General features: G+C 38.2%; 1 protein-coding gene across 1 annotated transcript; it reads left to right on the top strand.

Annotated features, from left to right (window-relative positions):
* Positions 1-20795: 20795 nt before the first annotated feature.
* On the top strand, positions 20796-22030 carry LOC108515785 (ATPase family AAA domain-containing protein 3C-like). The gene is given in 2 exon segments (XM_017852929.1): positions 20796-21993; positions 21996-22030. Coding segments are annotated over 2 exon segments (1233 nt in total).
* Positions 22031-22187: the final 157 nt, after the last annotated feature.

Below are 22187 nucleotides of genomic sequence, written 5' to 3'. Positions count from 1 at the left end.
TATTATAGTAGAATAAATGGAGTTATAAAAATTACACTTTATAGTTCAAGAATAAATGATGAGATTTGAGAATAAGTCATTTGGAACTTTTATTTCACGCCTAACAAAGAGTCAGAGGACGTGCCCCACATGTGGGGCGTGAAATATGAAAACACAATTTTTTTCAAAAATGCAGTGAAATTATTTTTGAGTAATACTACTTAAATTTATTTATTTATTGGGATTTTATTAGGATGTCACTTGATGAGTTTCCCAGAGGGCCAGGATTATGTCTAATTTGTGGTATAGACCGAAGTACTACATCTGCAGTTGGGCTTCAAGTATATTTTTTTCATAAGGCATGTCCTTGTAGCAAAGGATTCAGCTCCTAGATCAGCCAGTGATGTCTGTGTAGAGACAAACACCAGCTTTTTATACTAACAGAATTAAAGTATTTGTTGTACCACTAGTGGACCTGTGTTACCCTCACCAGCCTCCTCCACTCTTTTTGGGCATGGGAGCAATATTCTGTGATGTTACAGACTTGAGAATATTGTAATCAAGGTCAGTTAATTCATAATAGCAAACAATACCATCTTGTGAACATTTTCAGTAACTTTGAAAACTCATAGGTTGTGTTTGATTATACGTATAGTTCTTTTGATAGCTCTTCAAATAACATTGGAACTTGATAAAAGTGACATGAAAATCTAAACAGGGCTGTAGTTCATTTGCGAATAGAAAGGACATCATGTCAGGTAGTTATTCATGTAGCCTGAAGAAAGTCTACTAGTGATGACAAATGGCTCTGAGGTGCCTTCTTCACTAAGTAAATGGAGCAGAAACCAGAGAAACCCTAACTGACAGTGATGAAAATGGTTACACAGTGCCAGGGACAAAATAACAACTGAAGCAAAAGTAATCGGAGAGATCAAGAGGAGAGTGTGCCAGGGCTAGAAAACTTTGCTGCAAGAACTAGCAGAGTGGGCCAGGCGCGGTGGCTCAGGCCTATAATCCCAGCACTGTGGGAGGCCGAGGCAGGTGGATCTGAGGTCAGGAGATTGAGACCTTCCTGGCTAATACGGTGAAACCCTGTCTCTACCAAAAATACAAAAAGTTAGCCAGGTGTGGTAATGGGCACCTGTAGTCCCACCTACTTGGGAGGTTGAGGCAGGAGAATGGTGTCAAGCCGGGAGGCAGAGCTTGCAGTGAGCCAAGATCACACTACCGCACTCCAGCCTGGGTGACAGAGTGAGACTCTATCTCAGAAAAAAAAAAAAAAAAAAAAAAAAAAAAAAAAAAAAAAAAAAAGAAGAACTAACAGAGTGGACTGAATATAAATAAAAATCTCTATCCAGTGTTGTATTTAGATGGTATATTTGTATGCATGAGGAGGAGTGAGTGGCTGATGATGATGTAGTCACTAATGTGGTGACAGGATGGAGAACAGTGTGAAAGTGATCCTTTTAGTAGGACCTGATACAGAGAAGCTAATCCTGAGCATACGGGAAAAGTTTTGAGTGATTGAGTTTAGAATTCATTACAGAGAAGGAGGACTGATGTGGGGAATGGTTGTACGGAAAAGGAAGGCATAGTAGTAACTAGTAGGTTGCAGAATTAAGGCAACAATTTTGGCTTTTTCATTTGTAGATGGGAAATTATTAAAATGATGGCAGTCTCAGAGGGAGAATTTAGTAGAGAGAAAAACAAACCAAAAGGGTAAATTTTGAAGGAAGTTTGGAATGCAATTGACAGTCTATTTTTTCCGAGCATGTTTTCATAAATTATAGGTCACTGTCTGAAAAGGAGAAAAAGGAATATATGAGGTGATGACAGTGGCGGTGGCAGTGAGGAGTGTGAGTACAGAAAATAAATTTTAATTTTAATTTTAACTTATTTTTCTTCAAGCAAGGAAGACTACAGGCCAGTATTCTTGATAAATATAAATGTAAAAATTCTCAAAAAAGACTGGTAAACCTAATTCAACAATACATTAAAAAGATTCATACACAATAATCAAATGGAATTTATCTCTGAGATGCAAGGATAGTTCAACACATGCAAATCAATAAATGTGATCTGCTACCCTAACAGAATGAGGGATAAAAATTATATCATTCTAATAAATGCAGAAAAAGCAGTTGATAAAATACAACATCCTTTCAAGATTAAAATCTCTCAAAACACAAATAAATGGAAAGACAGGCTGAGTTCATATTTTGGAAGAAGTGATATACTAAAAATGTCTACATGACCCAAAGCTCTCTACTAATTCACTACAATCTGTACAAAATTTCAACAGCATTTTTCACAGAAATAGAAAAATAATCTTAAAATTTGTATGGAACCAAACAAGACCCTGAATAGCCAAAGCAATCTTGAGAAAGAAGAACAAAGCTGGAGGTGTCACACTACCTAATTTCAAATTACATAAAAAAGGTGTCGTAATCCAAATAGGATGGTACTGACATGGAAACAGACACATAAACTTTGACAAAGGTACCAGAAGGAAAAAAGGATTGTCTCTTCAGTAAACTGTATTAGGGAAACTGGATTTCCACATGCAAAATAATTATATTGAACCCTTATTTTACATCGTGCACAAAAATCAGTTCAAAATATATTAAAGATGTAAACATAAGTCCCGAAACTGTAAAACTCCTAGAAGAAAACAGATCCTTGACACTGATCTTGGCAATGATTTTAAAAATGTGATACCAAAGCACATGCAACAGAAACAAAACTGAACAATAAATAGATTACATCAAACAGAAATGTTTCTGCACAGCAAAGGAAGCAATCAACAAAATGAAAAGGCAACCTATGGAATGAGAGACAATATTTACAAACCATGTATCCAACAGGTGGCAAATATCCAAAATATAAAATGAACTCATACAACTTAAATAGCCAACACAAGAAAGTCTCTTTTATTTAATAAATGATGCTAAGAAAACTAGATGTCTATATGCAGAGGAATAAAATTAGATCACCATCTTTCACCATATATGAAAATCAACACAAAATAAAGACTTAAATGTAAGACCCAAAACTGTGAAACCACCAGAAGAAAATGTTGGGGAAATGCTATAGGACATTGGTTTGGACAAAGATTTTTGGGGTAATACCTCAAAAGCACAGGCAAACAAAAGTTACAAGTTAAGCAAAAGCTTCATGTATTAGGATTACATTAAGCTAAAAAGCTTCTGCACAGCAAAGGAAACAATTAACAAAATGAAGAGAAAACCCACAGAATGGGGAAAATAATTGCAAGCTATTCATCTGACAAGGGATTAATAACCAGAATATATAAAGAAATCAACAACTTAAGATAAAACAAAAAACCTAATTAAAAATGAGCGAAATACCTGAATAGACATTTATCAAAAGAAGACATACAAATGGCCAAAGGAATACATGAAGAAATGCTTTGTATCACTAATCATCAGGGAAATGCACATCAACACCTTAATGAAATGATCATCTTACCCAGTTAGAATGGCTGCTATCAAAGGAAAAAAATTATAAATGCATATGAAGATGTGGATAAAGGGGAATGCTTGAACATTGTTGATGGGAATGTACAGTAATACAGTCATTATGGAAAAGAGTATGGAGGTTTCTGATAAAACTAAAAATAGAACTACCATATGATCCAGCAATTCCACTGTTGGGTATACATTAGAAGGAAATATGCACCTGGTAGAGATGCCTGCACATGCATGTTTATTGCAGCATTATTCGCAATAGACAAAATATGAAAACAACTGGAATGTCTGCCACCAGATGAAGGAATAATGAAAATGTCATATATGTTTATAAACATATACATATATACGTATACACAATGAAATATTAATTCAGCCTTGAGAAAGAAAGGAAATTCTGCTATTTGTGACAACATGGGTAAACCCAGAGGCCATTATGCTAAGTAAAAAAAGACAGAGATGGAGAGACAAATACTGCATGATCTCACTTATATCTAATCTTAAAAAAAGTCAAATCTGTAGAAACAGCGAATGGAATGGTGGTTGCCAGGGACTAGGGGGTGGGGAAAATAAGCAGATGTTATTTAAAGGGTACAAGCTTTCAGATATAAGATGACTAAATTTTGGAGATCTCAGGTGTGACATGGTGACTATAGTTAATAATAAAGTATTGAATACTTGAAGCTTTCTGGGAGACTAGATCTTAAGTGTTCTTTTATGCACATGAAAGGTCAACCACACCTCAATAGAGGTGGGAAAACATTCCTAGAAAAAAAGGCAGCATCATCTTCCCATTGATATTTTTTGACTATGTTCTGTATACCAAACACTGCATTTTCTCATTTAAATCTCACAACAATCTTTTGCTGTAGGTAAAACCTTTTACTATTCTCCCAAATTTATGGTAAGGAAACCAAGGCTCAGGGTGTTTGAATCACTTGATTGCAGATACACAGCTAGGGAGTGTCATACCTTGGATTCGATCCGGGTCTGTCTGTCTACAAACTCCCACTTCTAATGATACACTTAAGGATTTAAGCATACAGTTATCTTTTAATCTTAATTCCATTTGTGTGTGTGTGTGTGTGTGAGTGTAAAAAAAGGGTTCTTTGATTTATTATGTGTGGATTTTCTTGTCAACTTTATTAAAAGCTCCTCGTGAAAAGGGGCTTTGCCCTCATTTGTATGAAGCAGAGAATTTTTGTTGCTACACTGTAAGCTCTTTCTAAATTTTTGTTCTTGACAAAAGGTTTTTCTAGCCATTTCTTCTCTATAAATATTAATCAAAGTGGTATTTTGTAATCTAAGTATTAATGAAACAGTCCCTCTGTCATGAATTTTGGAGCAACCTGGAGAGAGTATCTCCATATTGACTGATTCTTTCTATGCCTTTCATGTTGTCATTGGGTTTACAGGCATTTTATGACCTTGGATGACATTTCTTATATTAGACTTTGAGTATGAATAGAATCACAGAGGTAATTTTTACCCAGTACCTGCATGTCATTATATAAATTAAATGCTATTAAGAGTCCTTTTTGCTTTACTTGGTAGAAATGTCTTCAAATTTGTCAAATGCTGTACATGTAAATAACCCAAAGAAGTTAGTCACAAAGGACTTTCAAATATTTACAAAAATATTCTCCCCCCTTACTACCATAGCTTTTCCATAACTGTGTGGAAATGTGCTTAGGGATCTAATGTTCCCTAGACCAGGGTCAAAGTCAAAATCCCATTTTGCAAGGGATATAAATCTCTGAATTTGAAATAGCTTTTGAAAATGTTTGGAGTATTAATTTCATACTTGCCTAATTTTAATGTGGGTCAAGAAAATGGAATGGCAAACACAGCTGGTAGTTGGAATAATGAGACAGAATGATTAAAAGTCAAAAATAATAATAAGAGAAGACAGAGAGAAAGAGAAAACATCAAACCATGGATTTCACATATGTAAAAGAGAAATGATTGTTTTAATTAAGTAAAACTGCATTATTTTGAGGTTAAGTGCTACATTGTTAATTGAAACTGATTTTTTTTATTAATTACACATCTTTGACCCATCTTTCGTTTACCCACCATTGCTTTTCTTTATTAGAATTATCTTCTCTGACTTTAACATTCTACTCTTTGCCTCTTCAAGGTTCTTGTACATTTGTCTTAGCAGCAGAATTGCTGGCAAGGCTTGCCTTCATTTGTGCTTCATTCTTTCTACTCTTTAAATCATAGTCTCCTTCCTCTGTCCCACTGAAATCTCCTAAAGACTTTGAAGCTAATTTAAAGTGATACTTTCATTGCCTCTAATTATTAAGGAGTGATAGGTGATGATGAGTGTACTCCACAACAGAGGAGCCTGTTGAAGTCAGTGCCCTCTTATTTGCTGTTTATCCTCAATTTAATAAAGTCAATTGACTTATAAAATTTGCTTGGTTGGAAAAGTGTTTTCCAAGTAAACTAATTGCTCAGTTTTTCACTGCAGTTTGCATACACACTCTTTCTGTGGATTTCAAGGTGACCCTGCTTTTTAGTAACAGATGATTGATTAGAAATTATATATGTTTATGCCTACAATATAGTACCAACACCCATTAGAATACCATTGCTATCACATTTAGATGTGTCAGGATAATAATTACCAAGCAGTCTTTATAAAAGGAAAATGCAGAATAAGTTGATTGATTCCGTAGCAACTCTGAGGTGCACATTACTGCTCCGCTTCTACTTGAGGAGAGATGTTATTGCTCATTGGAATTCTTCTCTACAGCTGAACTGTGGAGACAATCTCATTTCCACTTCATAGGCACAGTGGTTGATTATTAGTGAAGATCAACCCTGGCAAAGAGTCTGTCATGTGTGTCAATGACAACTGACAGAACTGCCATATTCTCCTCACTCCCTAAACCCTTCCTCAGATTAGTATTTTGGGCGATGGTTTGAAAATATCTGTGACATCAACTAAAGAAGAGCTGTGCTGATGGTTATTATTTTCACCGTGCCTGCACTGGCTTTCTGTGCACATCACGCTTCTATGAATATGGACTAAATGGAGAAGAATGCTTCTTTAATCTCATGTTGATGTCCCAAATAACAGAGCCTATTTGTAAATCTCTAAATCTATAATACCTGCATCTCAAAGCAACAAATTTCCCCTAATAAGCCAGTCAATTAAATCTGCAAGTAATTTTGTGTCCTCCCAAGAATATTTGAACGATTTTAGCTTCTCGGGGCTCTTCAGCACTAAAGCCAGAGTCCACATTTCTCCTTCTTTGAAGGATAGTCTATCTCTTCAAAGCAGCTTGTCTTAGTCTGCTCATGCAACTATAACAAATTACCACAGACTGGGTAATTTACAAACAACAGAAATTTGTTTCTCATAGTTCTGGAGGCTAGGAAATCCAACACCAAAGTGCTGATAGATTTGGTGTCTGGGTAGGGAGCTCTGCTTCCAAGATAGTGCCTTCTTGCTGCATCCTCACATGGCAGGAAGACAAATGTGCAAACCTTGTGTCCTCATATGGCAGAAGAGATGGAAGGGCAAGGCTGCTCTCTGAAGTTCTTTAATAAGTATATTAATTCCATTCATGCCAGGTATGGTGTCTCATGCCTGCAACCCTAGCACTTTGGGAGGCTGAGGAGGGAGGATCGCTTGACGCCAGGAGTTTGAGACCAACCTGGGCAACATAGCAAGACCCTGTCTCTACAAAAATAAAAGGAAATTAGCTAGGTATAGTGGCACACACGTGTAGTCCTAGCTACTCAGTAGGCTGAGGAGGGAGTATCGCTTGAGCCCAGAATTTGAGGCTACAGTGAACTATGTGCATGCCACTGCATTCCAGCCTTGGGTGACAGAGTGAGACCCTGTCTCTTAAGGAAAAAAAAAATCCCATTCATGAGGGCATAGCCTTCATGACCTAATCACTTCCCAAACGGCCTACCTCTTAATACCATCACCTTGGGGATTAAGTTCCAACATATGAATTTTGTGGGGACACATACATTCAAACCATAGCACTATCTCGTGAGTATAATTGTTCAAAGTGGCTTCCTCTTGTCCACCATTTGTATCTAATTCCTAACGTGAGGTTTTATTATAAATAATTGGATGCCCCCTTTCTTCTGAGTTACAGAATGTTATCTTGTTTAGTGGCCTTTTGCGATGTTGTGATACCTCCTAGAGCTTCCTTGCTTTTCCCCTGAGTTACTAAACGTCTTTGTATTTTCTCGGTGCTCTTTATCTTATGACAGATTTTCTGTATAAAGCATTTGGTGGCAAGGTAGATTAAGTGAACCATATAAAACCAACATTTATTGCTGTGTGTAACTTTGTTTTATTAGCTAATCAATGTAGTTTCGCAGTGTAACGTCTCCATCATTTCTCCTTTAGGCCCACTAGTAGCCTTCAATTTTCTGAAAAGATTAATTTCAGAAGACATAGGAAGTTGATTGAGACAGAGACAACTCAGTTTAGTTGACACTTTACCTTTGGCTGAAAAGACATAATTATTTCTAATAGGGCAATATTTTACAATTAGTACGAAAAATAATTTACCTTAATATGTGAAAATAATAATTGCAATTCAGTGTCACAGTGACAGTTGCTAATTGTTTCCACCTCCTGCTCCCCCAGATAGACTCACATACATATTCAGTAGCATCAGTAGCAGTTATAAATTTCTATCAGCCCAAATGCCTGGTTACTTTTGAGCCTTTTAAGATGTTCGTACTTGGTTAATCGCATAGGTAAAGAGCATGGTGGTTTCATTTCAGAAATTAGGTTCGACACCAACATCTGCTACTTACTAGCAGTGAAACTTTGGGCAAGTCACTAAATGATTCTGAGCTTCAATTTTTTCAACAAAAATAGAGGTAATGGATATTTTACCTATGTTATAGGACTATTTTCTCTTTTATACGAGATTTTTCTTGCCAGCATCTCGTGACTTTCATTGCTTATTCTGAGACATTTAAACACCAAGGTGATACAAATTCCAGTGTTCCCAAATTGCCATTTCTTGGGCATGAGGAAGTCATGTCATCCCTTAATGGATTGAAAAGTAGACTGATTTGCCTTGAAGCTGTGAAACAAATCCACAAGAGCTCGAAGGTTTTACTTAATTACTAATCCCAGTCATGGGCTCCATGAGTTTGGCAAAAGTCCCAGTTTTGTAAAAGTCCCTACCATCACTTTAAGGTTTTGAAGACATGTTTTTAAAGGACTTCTTTTTTGTCCAATTGCTTTCATTCTGAGGCCTAAAGACTTTTCCATCAGTCTGTGTCTCACATCAATCGCACTCTCTACTTGCCATAAAAAGTTACCGTCTTTCAACCAGCATTCTCAAGATTTAACATACTTTCCCCTCTGTGAAGCACTGGGGGAAAGTGACGAAACACACAGTTCCTGGGAAAAACTGACAGGGTAATCACAAAAAGTAAATGTGGCGAGTTCTAAGGAGAGGAATATACATAGGATTCCATTAGCACAGGGAATACAGCAACTAACAGATCGAATACAGGACAGGGTGTGGTGACATTGGGAGTGAGTCTTAAAAAGGAACAAGTGTTATCCAGGACAAGGAGAAAAGAAGGCATTCCATATTTAGGAGAAAGCATCCACAAAGGCACAGAAGCAAGAGAGCAGAGTCTGTCTGGGAAGCAACAAATGGCAGAATAAACTGAACTGGAGGAATTGCGCAGGTAAGTGACTAGAAATGGTATCACAGAGGGACACAGGGACCAGATCAAGAAGACACGGTAGGCCATTCTACAAGGTTTATCTTTTATCTTAAAGGTGATAAGAAATTACTTAATGATTTCAAATAAGGGAGTAAAACAAACAGATGTATGTCATTTGAAGAGTGATCACTGTAGCAACAATGTGAGAGATGATAGTTTTCTTTCTTTCTTTTTTTTTTTTTTTTTTGAGACGAAGTCTCGCTCTGTCGCCCAGGCTGGAGTGCATTGGTGAACGGTCTCTGCTCACTGCAAGCTCCGCCTCTCGGGTTCATGCCATTCTCCTGCCTCAGCCTCCCAAGTAGCTGGGACTACAGGCACCCGCCACCATGCCCAGCTAATTTTTCGTATATTTTTTTAGTAGAAATGGGGTTTCACCATGTTAGCCAGGATGGTCTCGATCTCCTAATCTCGTGTTCCACCCGCCTCCGCCTCCCAAAGTGCTATTACAGGCGTGAGCCACCGCGCCTGGCCTAGATGCTAGTTTTCTAGTGGAGGGAGTTTACCGAAGTCAACAACACCAGTTTGGAATATTACATTAGTCCTGATAACAGATTTCAAAGGCCTAAAGAGTAAAAGTCCTGCATATAATAGGTTTTCAATAAGTAACTGTCAAATAAATTAATTAAATCATCCCTCTTTGAGATGCCTGATCCTATGACTGAAGGATAGGCAGTTTAGGTTTGTCGTAGACTTTAATATAAAAATGTGTCACCAGAGAAAGGGCAATTGAGTATGCTGCAGTAATATTCCGTGCTTTAACAAAGAGCAACACTAGTCAATACTCCACCAGAGTTCCCTAGAATGGATACTACAGAGAAAGGATGGTGTGTATATATGCATGTGTGCTTGTATGAACATGCATGTCTGTAGGTGTGTGTGCGTGTGTGTGTGTGAACCCATCCAAGCAGACTAGAGATGGAGGGAGGAATAGGAAATTCAGTCAGTGAGAGAGAATGTGAGCCCAGGCAAACTTTATATTAATTATCAAAGTTTACAAAGATAAAAAGGATTATGTCATTAGAGGGCAACTCATAGTTAAATGAAGGTTTTATCCATAAGGTGTCTTTTGATAGCAAATACTGTGCTCATGAACAAAGCCAAGTAATGCAGTAATAATTACTTACAATAATTTCAGTTGTGAAAAAAGGATATGTCAGTTTCAACCTAAGCATCCAAAAGCCTGTAAGACTTGACATTGCTTAAAATAACTGAAGATACAATTGCATGGGTAGCCATTGCATAGGTGGGGTTTTTGTTATTGGGAATTTATAATAAATAAGCCCACTAATATTACACTTGAAAGAACCCTTAATAAATATTGTAATTTATAACATTTTTGTAGAGAAATATCTAATTCTCATTTTTCTTTTTTTGGAAAGTTTTGGTATATCTTTCAACTTGGAGTGAAACTGCTGATAAAGTAGATTTTAAAGAGTTGAACATTTAGAGAAGAAACGGCAGAAGATTGAGAGAGGAACATGTGATTTATAAATGGAGACAAAAGGTAGAGTGGAAATTAAAATTCTTTTAGGTTGTAGTATGTTATTTGAATAGAGTGCAATTTCCATGAACCAGAGGAGAAAATCAATGTCACAAGAGTTTGAAATGTATGGAAATGCTTATGCAGCATGGGCTCTCTCAGTTCTCCTGACCCTCTCCTTTCTGAGGTTGAAAAAGTGATGGGAAGTCATGAAAGAACACTAATTTCTCCCAGGAAAACGCTGTGAGGATTAAGAACTGCTTAATAGTTCAGACTAATAGATTGCTGTGTATAAGAATTCAATATCCCAAGGCTTTGTAAATGAAGGGAAGTTTTAATATCAGCCTAAGGGATTCTTCCATGAAATTTTTAATTTGGGAACATGTGGAATTCAATATGCATGGATTCAGTAAAAGCACATGTCACTGCAGTTTGGGTATAATGAAACTAAAAAGGAGCAATGTTTCTATGCGAGGAAGTCTTCCAATTTATATTTCATCAAAATTATATTACATTTGACTGTGGTGCTACATGCATTTATCTCTAAACATTGTATTAGAAGAGAGTTTTTTTCGATTCCCCTCTCAAGTATAAGGTTCACTGTAAAGGTTTTAAAGAACTAAAAATTAGACTTGTAATATTTTCATTGCTAAGGCAAGTACTTCCTTCTTTTAAATCCCAATAACATGTGGAGCTATAAATTTATTTCTTGAAACTTCCCATTATTACATACATAATCTTACTAATAGAAGAGAAACCTTGACTTCTTCTGAAATTACACAAGGACTAGGTTTTTTTTTAAATTTGAGATGGAGTCTTGCTCTGTCGCACAGGCTGGAGTGCAGTGGCCTGATCTCGGCTCACTGCAAGCTCCGCCTCCCGGGTTGACGCCATTCTCCTGCCTCAGCGTCCTGAGTAGCTGGGACTACAAGCGCCCGCCACCACGCCGGGCTAATTTTTTGTGTTTTCCATGAAGACGGGGTTTCACCGTGTTAGCCAGGATGATCTTCATCTCCTGACCTCGTGATCCGCCCACCTCGGCCTCTCAAAGTGCTGGGATTACAGGTGTGAGCCACAGTGCCCGGCCACACAAGGACTATTTTAAGATCACTTGGAGGCATTGTTTCCTAGAATGCCTGACAGTTTTCTTCAGAACTACTGCTTTGTGGAGAAAATAGTAATTGTTAAACCTTTCTGCATGAAGCATATAATTTTTCGAATGTACCCTGCCTAGGTGTATTTTAAGAGAAGTTGCAATTTGGTTGCATAATTTCAGGCTGTGCTAGGCCCACGGTGATGATAACACTGAAAAATAACTTGGTATGCTGCTTGTTCTCCTACTGCTAAGAGTTTATCACAAACTGCTAGTTTGCTAGAGATTAGCTGCTAAAATGCTCTCCTGATTAATGTGCTAATTAATTAATGCAGCTGCTAAATTGGAATGCTGATTAAAATACACCACACAGAGAACACTGGAAAAACTCCCCAAATTAGTCAATCATGCCAGGTGCATTTCCAGTTTAGAAAAAGACCAGGTGCTGGGCAGAATAATCTCTATTGCCACTTACTGGAGCAACTGGAAGATCTGTTAGTCAGGTCCCCGATTCTTTTACCGCCATCCTTAAATTGACTTCATGGTCAGAACCCAGATATTGCACATGGGGAATATTTACGCCAATCTGTTCGGTTTTTCTATAGCCAATTATTTTTCTCTAGTAATGACCACAGTGACCCAGGAATGAAACCTTGCAAGGCGTGATGGCATCTGTAGTGCATATGATGTGCCTTGTGTTAAAACCCAAGTTCAGACTTAGCTTGGTTGGTTCTTTGGAGGTTAGGAGCAATAAACATTCTTTCCAGGTGACCCAAATTGTGGCGTTCCATCTCTGACACCTTTGTTTTGGGGTTAGTTTCTGCATAAAACAAAGGAACTCAAGTATTTACCACATACAAAACATTATAATAGGTGAAAACACAGACATTCTTATTCCCTTTGAGAACTTTATTTTATAATTTTGAGACTAAGAAATTTAGCTTAAAAGTATGTGCCATTACCAGGTAACAAATGAATAAACACCAGATCAGTAGAATTAACATTAAAAATTACAGAATACATAGGAAGAATAAATAATTTGCAGTTGTGATCTATTCCTCAATTAAGTAGAAATTGAGATAAATCATGAAAAATGGATGGATTTGGATTGATGGATTGCTAGTCAGTTAGCATGTAGAAACCATATGAATAAAGATGTAAGAACCTGAAAGAGAACAGGCCTAAAAATGAATGTTTAGTCAGTTCAACAAAGATGAAGCTAAATTGCAAGTTGCCAGCATGGGGTCTCAGAATTCTGAGTTTACATGGGCCAGTGTAGAGCTCGCCTTGAATGCCAGGCAAGAAGTAGGCCAGTGAGCTCCTAATCCTCTGGAGAAGAATGACTGTAGACAGAGTATCAATCTGTCTACAATAAGAAGACAGAATTGGATGAGAAACACTGGAGAGAAAAGATAAATAGGCAGAGTTTTCCAAATATCCAGGTATGTTATTTCTGACTTAAAAACAAACAAACAGCCAATCCAAAATTTTAAGGTGTATAGAGAAGTTATTATGGACAATGAACCAAGAAAGCCTCTAATAAAATGAGAACACAGGCTGTGCAGACCATAATTCTTCCATATGTAGGTAACAGAGAATAATACTTCTTGCCAAATTTTGAGGGATTGTGCATTAGAAATTCTACAGAGAGATGGTCCCTTGAATCACATTGAGTACATTTAGATAGTGACAGCCTTTAAGACTATTTGCATTACTATGGATTGAACATATCGATATATTGAAATTCTAGCCCTTGGTACATGTAAATATGACCTTATTTGGATGGGCGTTTTGCAGATGAATTGTAGATGTTTGTATGAAGTGGTTAGGATGAGTCCTAATTCAGTAAGACAGGGGTCCTTATGAGAAGAAGAGAAGAGACACAGAAGCGAAGGCACACAGGAAGATGTGATGATGGAGGCAGAGATTGGAGTGATGTATCTAGAAGTCAAGGAATGCTGAAGATTGCCAGCAAACAACCAGAAGCTGGGAGAAGCAAGGAAGGATTCTCCACTTCAGGTTTCAGAGGGAACACGGCCCCGCCAACATCTTGACGTCAGACTTCTAGGCTCCAGAACTGTGAGACAATAAATTTCCATTGTTTTAAGCCTCCCAGTTGTGGCATGTTGTTATAGCAGCCCTAGGAAACTAATACATCCAGTAAAAATTCTAACATTTACTTTCTGATGAGCTTTTACTGTGTGCCAGGAGCTATGGTGAGCCCTTTTCACACATAACTTCACTCCGTTGCCACAGTAACACTATCTGGTAGATATTATTATTACCCTTTTCGTATAAATAAGAGAGAGAGGTACAGAGAAACGGAAAGGCTTGTCTAAAGGAAGTCACAGTCTGTCTGATTTCGGTGCCTGTGCACTATAACCTCATAAGGCAGGGAAAACGAAGTCTCATGCCCTTTCCATAGTTCTGAAGTTTTCAGATTTGCATGCATCACAAAGCAGAGCAGGGTCAAAGTCTTTGTGAGCAAGCTTATGAGCAGTTGTCAACACAGGCATCCTAGACCCCAAAGAGTGAGGAAATCAAACTCTGTTACCAGCCTCCATCCTCTGATTTTCTCATTGTCAGACTCAGGGAAGAATACCTGTCATCCCTTCCTTGGAGATGCCATAGCCACATTGACTTGGATATCAGTCAACATTATCCAATATTATTTCTTAAGAAGTGAAGAACCAAGACTGAAGGTTTAGAGTAGGGGCTTATGATCAAAACTAAGTTTCATTTGGCTCAGAAATAGAAACAGATCCAACTGCACAGTCCAGTGAGGTTTGTTTGCATGTTTTTGTTTTTCTTACTTTTCCATGATTTCTATCAATTAGTGGAGAAATTGAGATGCTATTTCAAAATGGGAATGTAATTTATATACATATATTTCTATTACCTGAGAAAGCACATAGATTGTTTAAAAAATAATTTAATAATTATATATTGAGCATTCACTGTAAGTCATAGGGTCCCAAGCTAGGAGCAGGGGATACCAGCATGAATGTGATGTTGATTTTATATCTCAGATGGGAGACTTCTATTCTGCTGAAATGTTATATATTGGTGATCTATCACCCAGAATGAATCTATTTATCCTCCTTAACCCCAACTGCTGAAAGCAGGGCTTAGTCCCCAAAGATAGAAAATGACCTCTAAAAATATGTAAATTTTATTCCTGGCTAGGGTGTCTGTATCAAAGACATAGCTATTTTTTCTCCTGATGGGCATTTTAAAAATAGTATTGTTTAAGGGCATGAGGATGAGCAGTTGAAAAACATCTACGGGAAAGCAACTCTTCTCGAAATGATATCCTTTGGGTTTCTCTTTCATGGTATCAAAACCTCAAAAATTGCTTCTCAAGAAGAAAGTCAGCCACTCTAGGAGAAGACCCACTCCATGGGTCTTTGAGATTCGGCTTCCTTGATATGGCCCCAAGATTTCCACAGTCCAGCCCATTGGCCTCATTGTTTTGCCCGTGTTTTCTTATCCCATACTGGAGCTTCAGCTTGAGAAGGATGAAGGGTAGCAGTGATGGTAAAGATCGAAAAAGGGCATCATTAAGAGGAAATGAAATGTGGTCAGTAAATACAACATCATGTACTAAGTGTGTTAATAGAGGTATGGATGAGGGGTGAAGGTAGTTCTCGTGGAGAAGTGAAGAACTTTGCCTGAGAGTGTTGGCAAAGTTTTCACAGAAGACATATAAATTGGATCTAAGGGTAGTAAGAGGTCCTGCAGAGCAAAAAGAGGGAGACAATGCCTGATGATTTAATGTATCCAGACCTAAAGGTTCATTTGAACACTTACTGGACAGTGGGGGAAGAGTGGTATACCCATGACAAACTGTAGGAGAATTTCACCCTGGGTCAGGCAACTATTTAGAACTTGTAACAAAAGGGAAATTTTTTGTTTTTCATTTTTTGTTTTGGTAGAGAAGAGTACTTTTACCACTGTCTTAAAAAATTGCTGGCACATGATGATAATATGAAGTAGACTGACTTTTAGCAGGTTTTATTGTGCATTTTAATTTTCTACAGAAAAAGTTCCCACTTATTGCTTGCAACTATAGTGCACCACCCTCATGACCCTCCCTGGGTACATTATTATAAGGGGAGATTATTATGCTAAAGTATAGAAGGCAAAGAGAGAGGAAATTTACATAAGATTTGTGAATTTTTCCTAAGGCAGCTGAAGCAATCAGAAGACTTTGTTTGATTTTATATTTTATGCTTGTTGATTTCCCCTATGATATAAATACACATTTATTGTCAAAATATAAAAAATATAGTAAAATATAAAGGAAAAGTCAGTTACTCTTGTTCCTATCCATGTAAGATGACGTTATTATTAGCTATTTCTGATCCAGTAATTTTCTCATGCATATATACTACATATGTTAATATTTTACATTTATTCTCATGATTGTAAATTCAGTTAAATATACTCATTTTCACTTAACTGTATATTGTGGAAATTTTCCCATATAAACTAAAATTATCTAATGTCATCATTAATGTTCATTAGTATTCCATTATTTATATACATTATAATTTTTATAATATAATATGTAATGCAAGAGAAATAGTCTGTGGATTAAATTCAATTTGGACAAGCTACAATAAGCCTTGAAGTGTGAAACTATGATCATTACCCTCCATAAGCTTACAATCTTTTAAATTTTATTTATTTATTTAGAGAGAGTGTCTCTGTGTCGCCCAGGCTGGAATGCAGTAGTGCGATCATGGTGCACCGTAACCTCAAACTTCTGGGCTCAAGTGATCCTCCTGCCTCAGCCTCTTGAGTGGCTAAGACTATAGTTGCATGTCACCACATCGAGCTACATTTTTACATTTTGTTGTTGTTGTTGTTCTGGAGATGGGGCCTTAAACTTCTGACCTCAAGCAGCCTTCCTGACTTGACTTCCCAATATACTGGGACTACAGGCGTAAGCCACCGCTCCTGGCCTTTAAGCTTACAGTCCAAAGTACTCACCTAGAAGCTCAAACACTAACTCAGCTAAATTTGCTTCAGGGGGCCAATTTCCATTTGTCTTGCTGCCAGTTGGGTCTGGAATCTTATTAGATAACAATAAATGTACTGAGGTTTTACTTTTTTATTGACACAAGTTTCTTAGCTATTTCCTGAATGTTTGGAAAAAAGATATATTAAGGAAAGGTGAAGTACTCAATATAAGAAAGCAGATAAAAATGACTTAAGTAACAATATTTTCTTTGACTTTGGTATATAGCCAAACTGGTGAGGAGTAACATACATTTCAGTAGTAGGATAGGTTAGGTACTGCAGTATAAACCACCCACAAAACTGTCATTGTTTCCCTTGTCTAACATTTAAAAGGTGAATCCCTACATGTTGGTTTCTGATTCACGTATTTACATTTTTCTTTTTCACTGATGAATCACTTTGCCTGCTCTCTACCTGGTCCAGATCTGACTGCACAAAGGATGAGAATATATACACACATATGCATGACTAAGCCTAATTTGATAAATGGGCTGCTTGATGCTGAAGTGGCTCAGAAGGGATCACTTTGGATTAAAAGGGAATAGTTATGGGGCATTGCCACCTGCAAATTTGTTCATGGCTTTGCCTGAGTTTACAGCTGAGCTTTGGTCCGAAAAGCTCTTAAACATGATTTATCAACAGCCTCCAAAGTCTCCTTGGGGTCTGCACTAATTCAACCAGGACTTTCTGCTACTGAAAAGAATTTAAGCACCACTTTCCAAGGGCACCCAAGATGTTTGCAGATCAATTTAACAGGTCACTTCAAAGTTAAAAAACAAAAAAGTATTTTTAATGCCACCAAATAATATATTCTTAATCTAAACTGCAGTCTCATTCACATTATATCATAATATACTAGTTGGAATTTGCTTCCTTCCTATTTTCTGTAATATGATTTCTGTCACAGGTTTATTTTAATGTGAAATCACTTTCTTAGGGTTGTAAAATCTACTCATCATATCAGAGCTTAATTTTAGGGGTAAGGTCGGGGCTTCATGTGAAATAGCAGAGGACTGTAACTAAGATACCACTAGCTAGGTAATAAAATAATTTGTTGAATTGTTAGCTTTGTGACTTAATTCCATTAATTGTCCAGGAAGAAATGCTGCTCTCTTCTGAAATGTAAGGATGAAACCATTTAGATAACGTTTGAATTATAATAGTTTGAATTTATTTTAGTAAATACTGAAATATTAATTGAATGAATACATTTAGAAAATAAAGTATCCTTTTGGCTATTAATTTTATCATAAATATAAAATAGTATTTTCTTACTACCTGGCATTTGTATAAAGTTTTCTCCTATTTCAAAGTATTTTCTCTCACATAAGCCTTCTAGAAATGATATGAAATGAATAGGTCAAGGAAAAGCGTTTATTATCATTGGACATGAAAAGAGGCTTAGAAATCTTTTGAATGACTTTTCCTGGTAAAAGGACCCATTTCTTTAATGGTTGAATTTACATAATGGCTTGAATTCTCATAATGGGAGATTTTAGAAACAGGTCAAAGTCAAAACTGCATTGGGATCTAATCCATCTTTTTTGCCTTTGAGAATCTTCAGAAAAGACTCTTGTGTTAGTCCATTCTAACATTGCTATAAAAAAATACCTGAAACTGGATAATTTGTAAAGGAAGGAAGTTCTATTGGCTTATGTTTTTTCAGGCAGCACAGGAAGCATAGTGGCGTCTGCTTCTGGGGAGACCTCACAAAACTTCAAATCATGGCGAAAGGCAAAGGGGAAACAAGCATCTTACATGACTGGAGCAGGGTCAAGAGAGAGAGAGAAGGTGATATGCACTTTTAAATGATCAGATCCCATGAGAACTTACTATCATGAGAAATGGTGTAAAACCATTTATGAGAAATCCACCCCCATGATCGAATCACCTCATGGCAGGCCCCACCTCCAACACTGGAGACTAGAATTGCACATGAGATTTGAGCAGGAACACAGCTCTAAACCATGCCAACTATTGTGAGTAGAAGGGAGAAGTTGGCTTTTAGTCATTAGTTTTCTTCTATCAAGGCAATTTTGGATGAAAGAGAAGCTGCTCTTAATAAAGTGATACGTGATGAAGGAGACAGAAATTTCCTTTGTGTGACTATGTATTACTCAGAATAGGCTAGGTACTGCAGTATAAACCATCCCCAAATTTCAGCCCTTACACCTGTCCTGTGTCTTTATCCAGTTTGCTCTGGTTCTGCTTCCTTTTTTTCTTCACTCTGAATTACTGTTGCTTTCATGGCAGAGGGAAACAGGGTAATCTACAAGCTATCTCTTAAAGATACTAATTAGACATAACCAAATTCATTTCTGTCCACATTTCATATGTGAAAAGAAGTCACATGGCCAAGCTGATATCAGTGGATGCAGGGATCTATTTTGCTGCTGCTGGGAGAGAAAGTTAGTAACTGTAAATATTAAAACCTACCATAACCTTCTTGAAAATGAAAAAATGTTTTGGACTATTATTTCAAGAAACAATATTTGACTTCTGCTTCTATATCTGATGGAATGGATTGTCATAGACAAGTGCTTCTTGTGAGAACCACTAAAATTGCTGGATTTAAAAAAATCTTTTAAAGGATATCAGAAGGCCTCTGAAGCAGACAGGCCCTTATGGCCTGAGATCCTGGAGAGAGGAGAGAAGAGAAGCTCATTGAATTGGACCAACATTTTGCACATTGCTTTCTGCTGGAAGGCATTTGCTGGCTCTTTAGCAGCACCTGGTGAGAGGCTGAGACTCCAAAGGCAGGTCAGTTGATGAGGTTGAAACACCAGCAGATATACAACAATCTCATGGGACTGAGGAGACAAGAATTAGAGCTCGAGAGTGTTAAAACAGCCAAGACTTGAAAGCCTAAAGTCATAAAAGAGAGATACAAAGAAGAGAGCCCATGGTCTGTGATAGTTCTTCTCATTGAGGCATTTGCTGAGTTTAAACCACACACAGCAAGAAACTTAGAAGTCAAGATAAGCCCTAAACAAAGCTAAGCAGAGCTGAAGTTTCAATAGAAACAATAGAAGTAAAAAAACAAATTAAATGATATCTTTAAAGTGTGGATAAAAAGTAGCTGTCAATTTAGATTTCTGAATTAAGAAAACATATCCTTTAAGGAGACAAAGGCATTTCATACAAGAAGAAACTGAGAAAATTTGTTGCCAGAAGACCTGAATTAAAATAAATATGAAAGAAATATCTTCAGGCAAAAGAAAATTGATAAAATAAGAAAAAATGAGAAGATAAATGGAAAAGATGGAAATGTGAGCAAATGTTAGTAAAAATTGATGAGAACAAAAATACAAGTAATGTCTCATGGCATTTAATGAAATGTGAATCAAAATTGTGACAATAATAACACAAAAGGTAGGAAGCAGGAAAATAAGATTAAAGTGTTCTAGGAGCATAGCGTTTTCTGAGAAATAATACAACTCTAGTTTATGCTGGATTATAATATGCTAAGAATTTTTGTTGTAACCTTAATTATTTTCACTGTAAGTAAAAGAATGTATAACCTGTTAGGCTTTCTTGCAAGAAAATACTAAGAAAGAGAGATAAGAAATGTGGGGAAACTAGAAGTAAGTAATAAAATGGCAATTTAAATCTAAATATAGAGGTAATTGCATTAAGTGTAAACAAATTATTAGACTGAATAAAACCCAAAACATCCATAAGCTGCTTAAATACATATATCTAAAATAAAAGGATACAGAAATGTTGAAAATCAAGTTTTAGAAAAAATTACAAGTATATGTTAACTAAAAATGTGTCATTATAACTATATTTGTATTAGATTTATACTGGGCTTTAAGATTTTCTTTATGGAATATGCTGGGCTATTAAAATTTTAATACATTTCAAACGGCCGGCGTGGGTCCTCTGTATGCTGAGCGCCGGTCCCCTGGGCCCACTTTTTCTTTCTCTATACTTTGTCTCTGTGTCTCATTTCTTTTCTCAAGTCTCTTGTTCCACCTAATGAGAACGCTCACAGGCCATGTCCAAGGAGGCCGTGAATCTGGTGCAGATGCAGGAGCCGACTTTGCAGCTGGAGCAACAGTCCAAGCTCAAACAACTTGTCAATGAGGAGAACTTAGGGAAGCAGGAGGAGTCCGTGCTGAAGCACCATCAGACCTTCTTTGCGTCCATCAGGACGGCTGTCAACATATTTGGGGAAAGATTCAGTGCCATTGTGAGAGACCGGGACACAGTGACAGCCACGGTGGTTGGGCTGACGCTGCTGGCTGGCGGGGTCTACTCTGCCAAGAATGGAACAGCCGCCGCGGCGCGCTTCATCGAGGCTGGGCTGTTCAAGACATCCCTGGTGAGGGAGAAGTCCCGTATCACGGTGCTGGAGGCGCTGCAGCACCCTTTCCAGGTCCGCCGGCAGGTCCTCAGTCGGCCTCAGGACGTGCTGGAAGGTGTTGTGCTGAGTCCCCGCCTGGAAGCAAAGGTACGCATCATGGCCATAGCAACAAGGAACACGGAGAAGAACCGCAGGCTGTACAGGAACGTCCTGCTGTACGGGCCACCAGGCACCGGGAAGACACTGTTTGCCAAGAATCTCGCCCTGTACTCGGGCATGGACTACGCCATCATGACAGGCGAGGACCTGGCCCTCATGGGGTGGGAAGGCATGACCGCCATGTGCAAGCTGTTTGACCGGGCCGATACCAGCCGGCGCGGCTTCCTGCTCTTAATGGACGACGCGGATGCCTTCCTTCGGAAGCCAGCCACTGAGGAGATAAACCAGGACCTCAGAGTCGCCCAGGACACCTTCCTATACCACACCAGGCAGTGCAGCAACAAATTCATGCTGGTCCTGGCCAGCCGCCACCCCGAGCAGTTACACCGGGACATCCATGATAGCGTCGACATGCTGTGTCACTTCGACCTGCCCCGGCAGGAGGAGCGGGAGCGCCTGGTGAGAATGTATCTTGACAAGTATGTTCTTAAGCCGGCAACAGAAGGAAAGCAGCGCCTGAAGCTGGCCCAGTTTGACTACGGGAGGAAGTGCGTGGAGATCGCTCGGCTGACGGAGGGCATGTCGGGCCGGAAGATTGCACAGCTGGCTGTGTCCTGTCAGGCCACGGCGTATACCTCCGAGGATGGGGTCCTCACCGAGGCCATGTTGGATACCTGTGTGCGAGACTTTATCCGGCAGCACCAGCAGAAAATGCACTTGCTGAAGAGCGATGGCCTGGGCCCGAGGACCAGCACCCCTCAACCTGAGTCCTCAGGGAGACCACAGCTCACGGAGCCTGGCTGCGGACCCCTCCCACCCCTGCCCTTCCGGTCCCTGCACATTTAGGAAATGCTCCACCTAATAAACGCCCACAGGTGCTGCAAAAAAAAAAAAAAAAAAAAAAAAAAAAAAAAAAAAAAAAAA

This window comes from Rhinopithecus bieti, unplaced genomic scaffold, assembly GCF_001698545.2.
Source record: "Rhinopithecus bieti isolate Rb0 unplaced genomic scaffold, ASM169854v2 scaffold_35001, whole genome shotgun sequence".
NCBI classification, from domain to species: domain Eukaryota; kingdom Metazoa; phylum Chordata; class Mammalia; order Primates; family Cercopithecidae; genus Rhinopithecus; species Rhinopithecus bieti.
The sequence above is the reverse complement of the archived record's forward strand: the minus strand, read 5'-3'. Positions and strand labels throughout refer to the sequence as shown.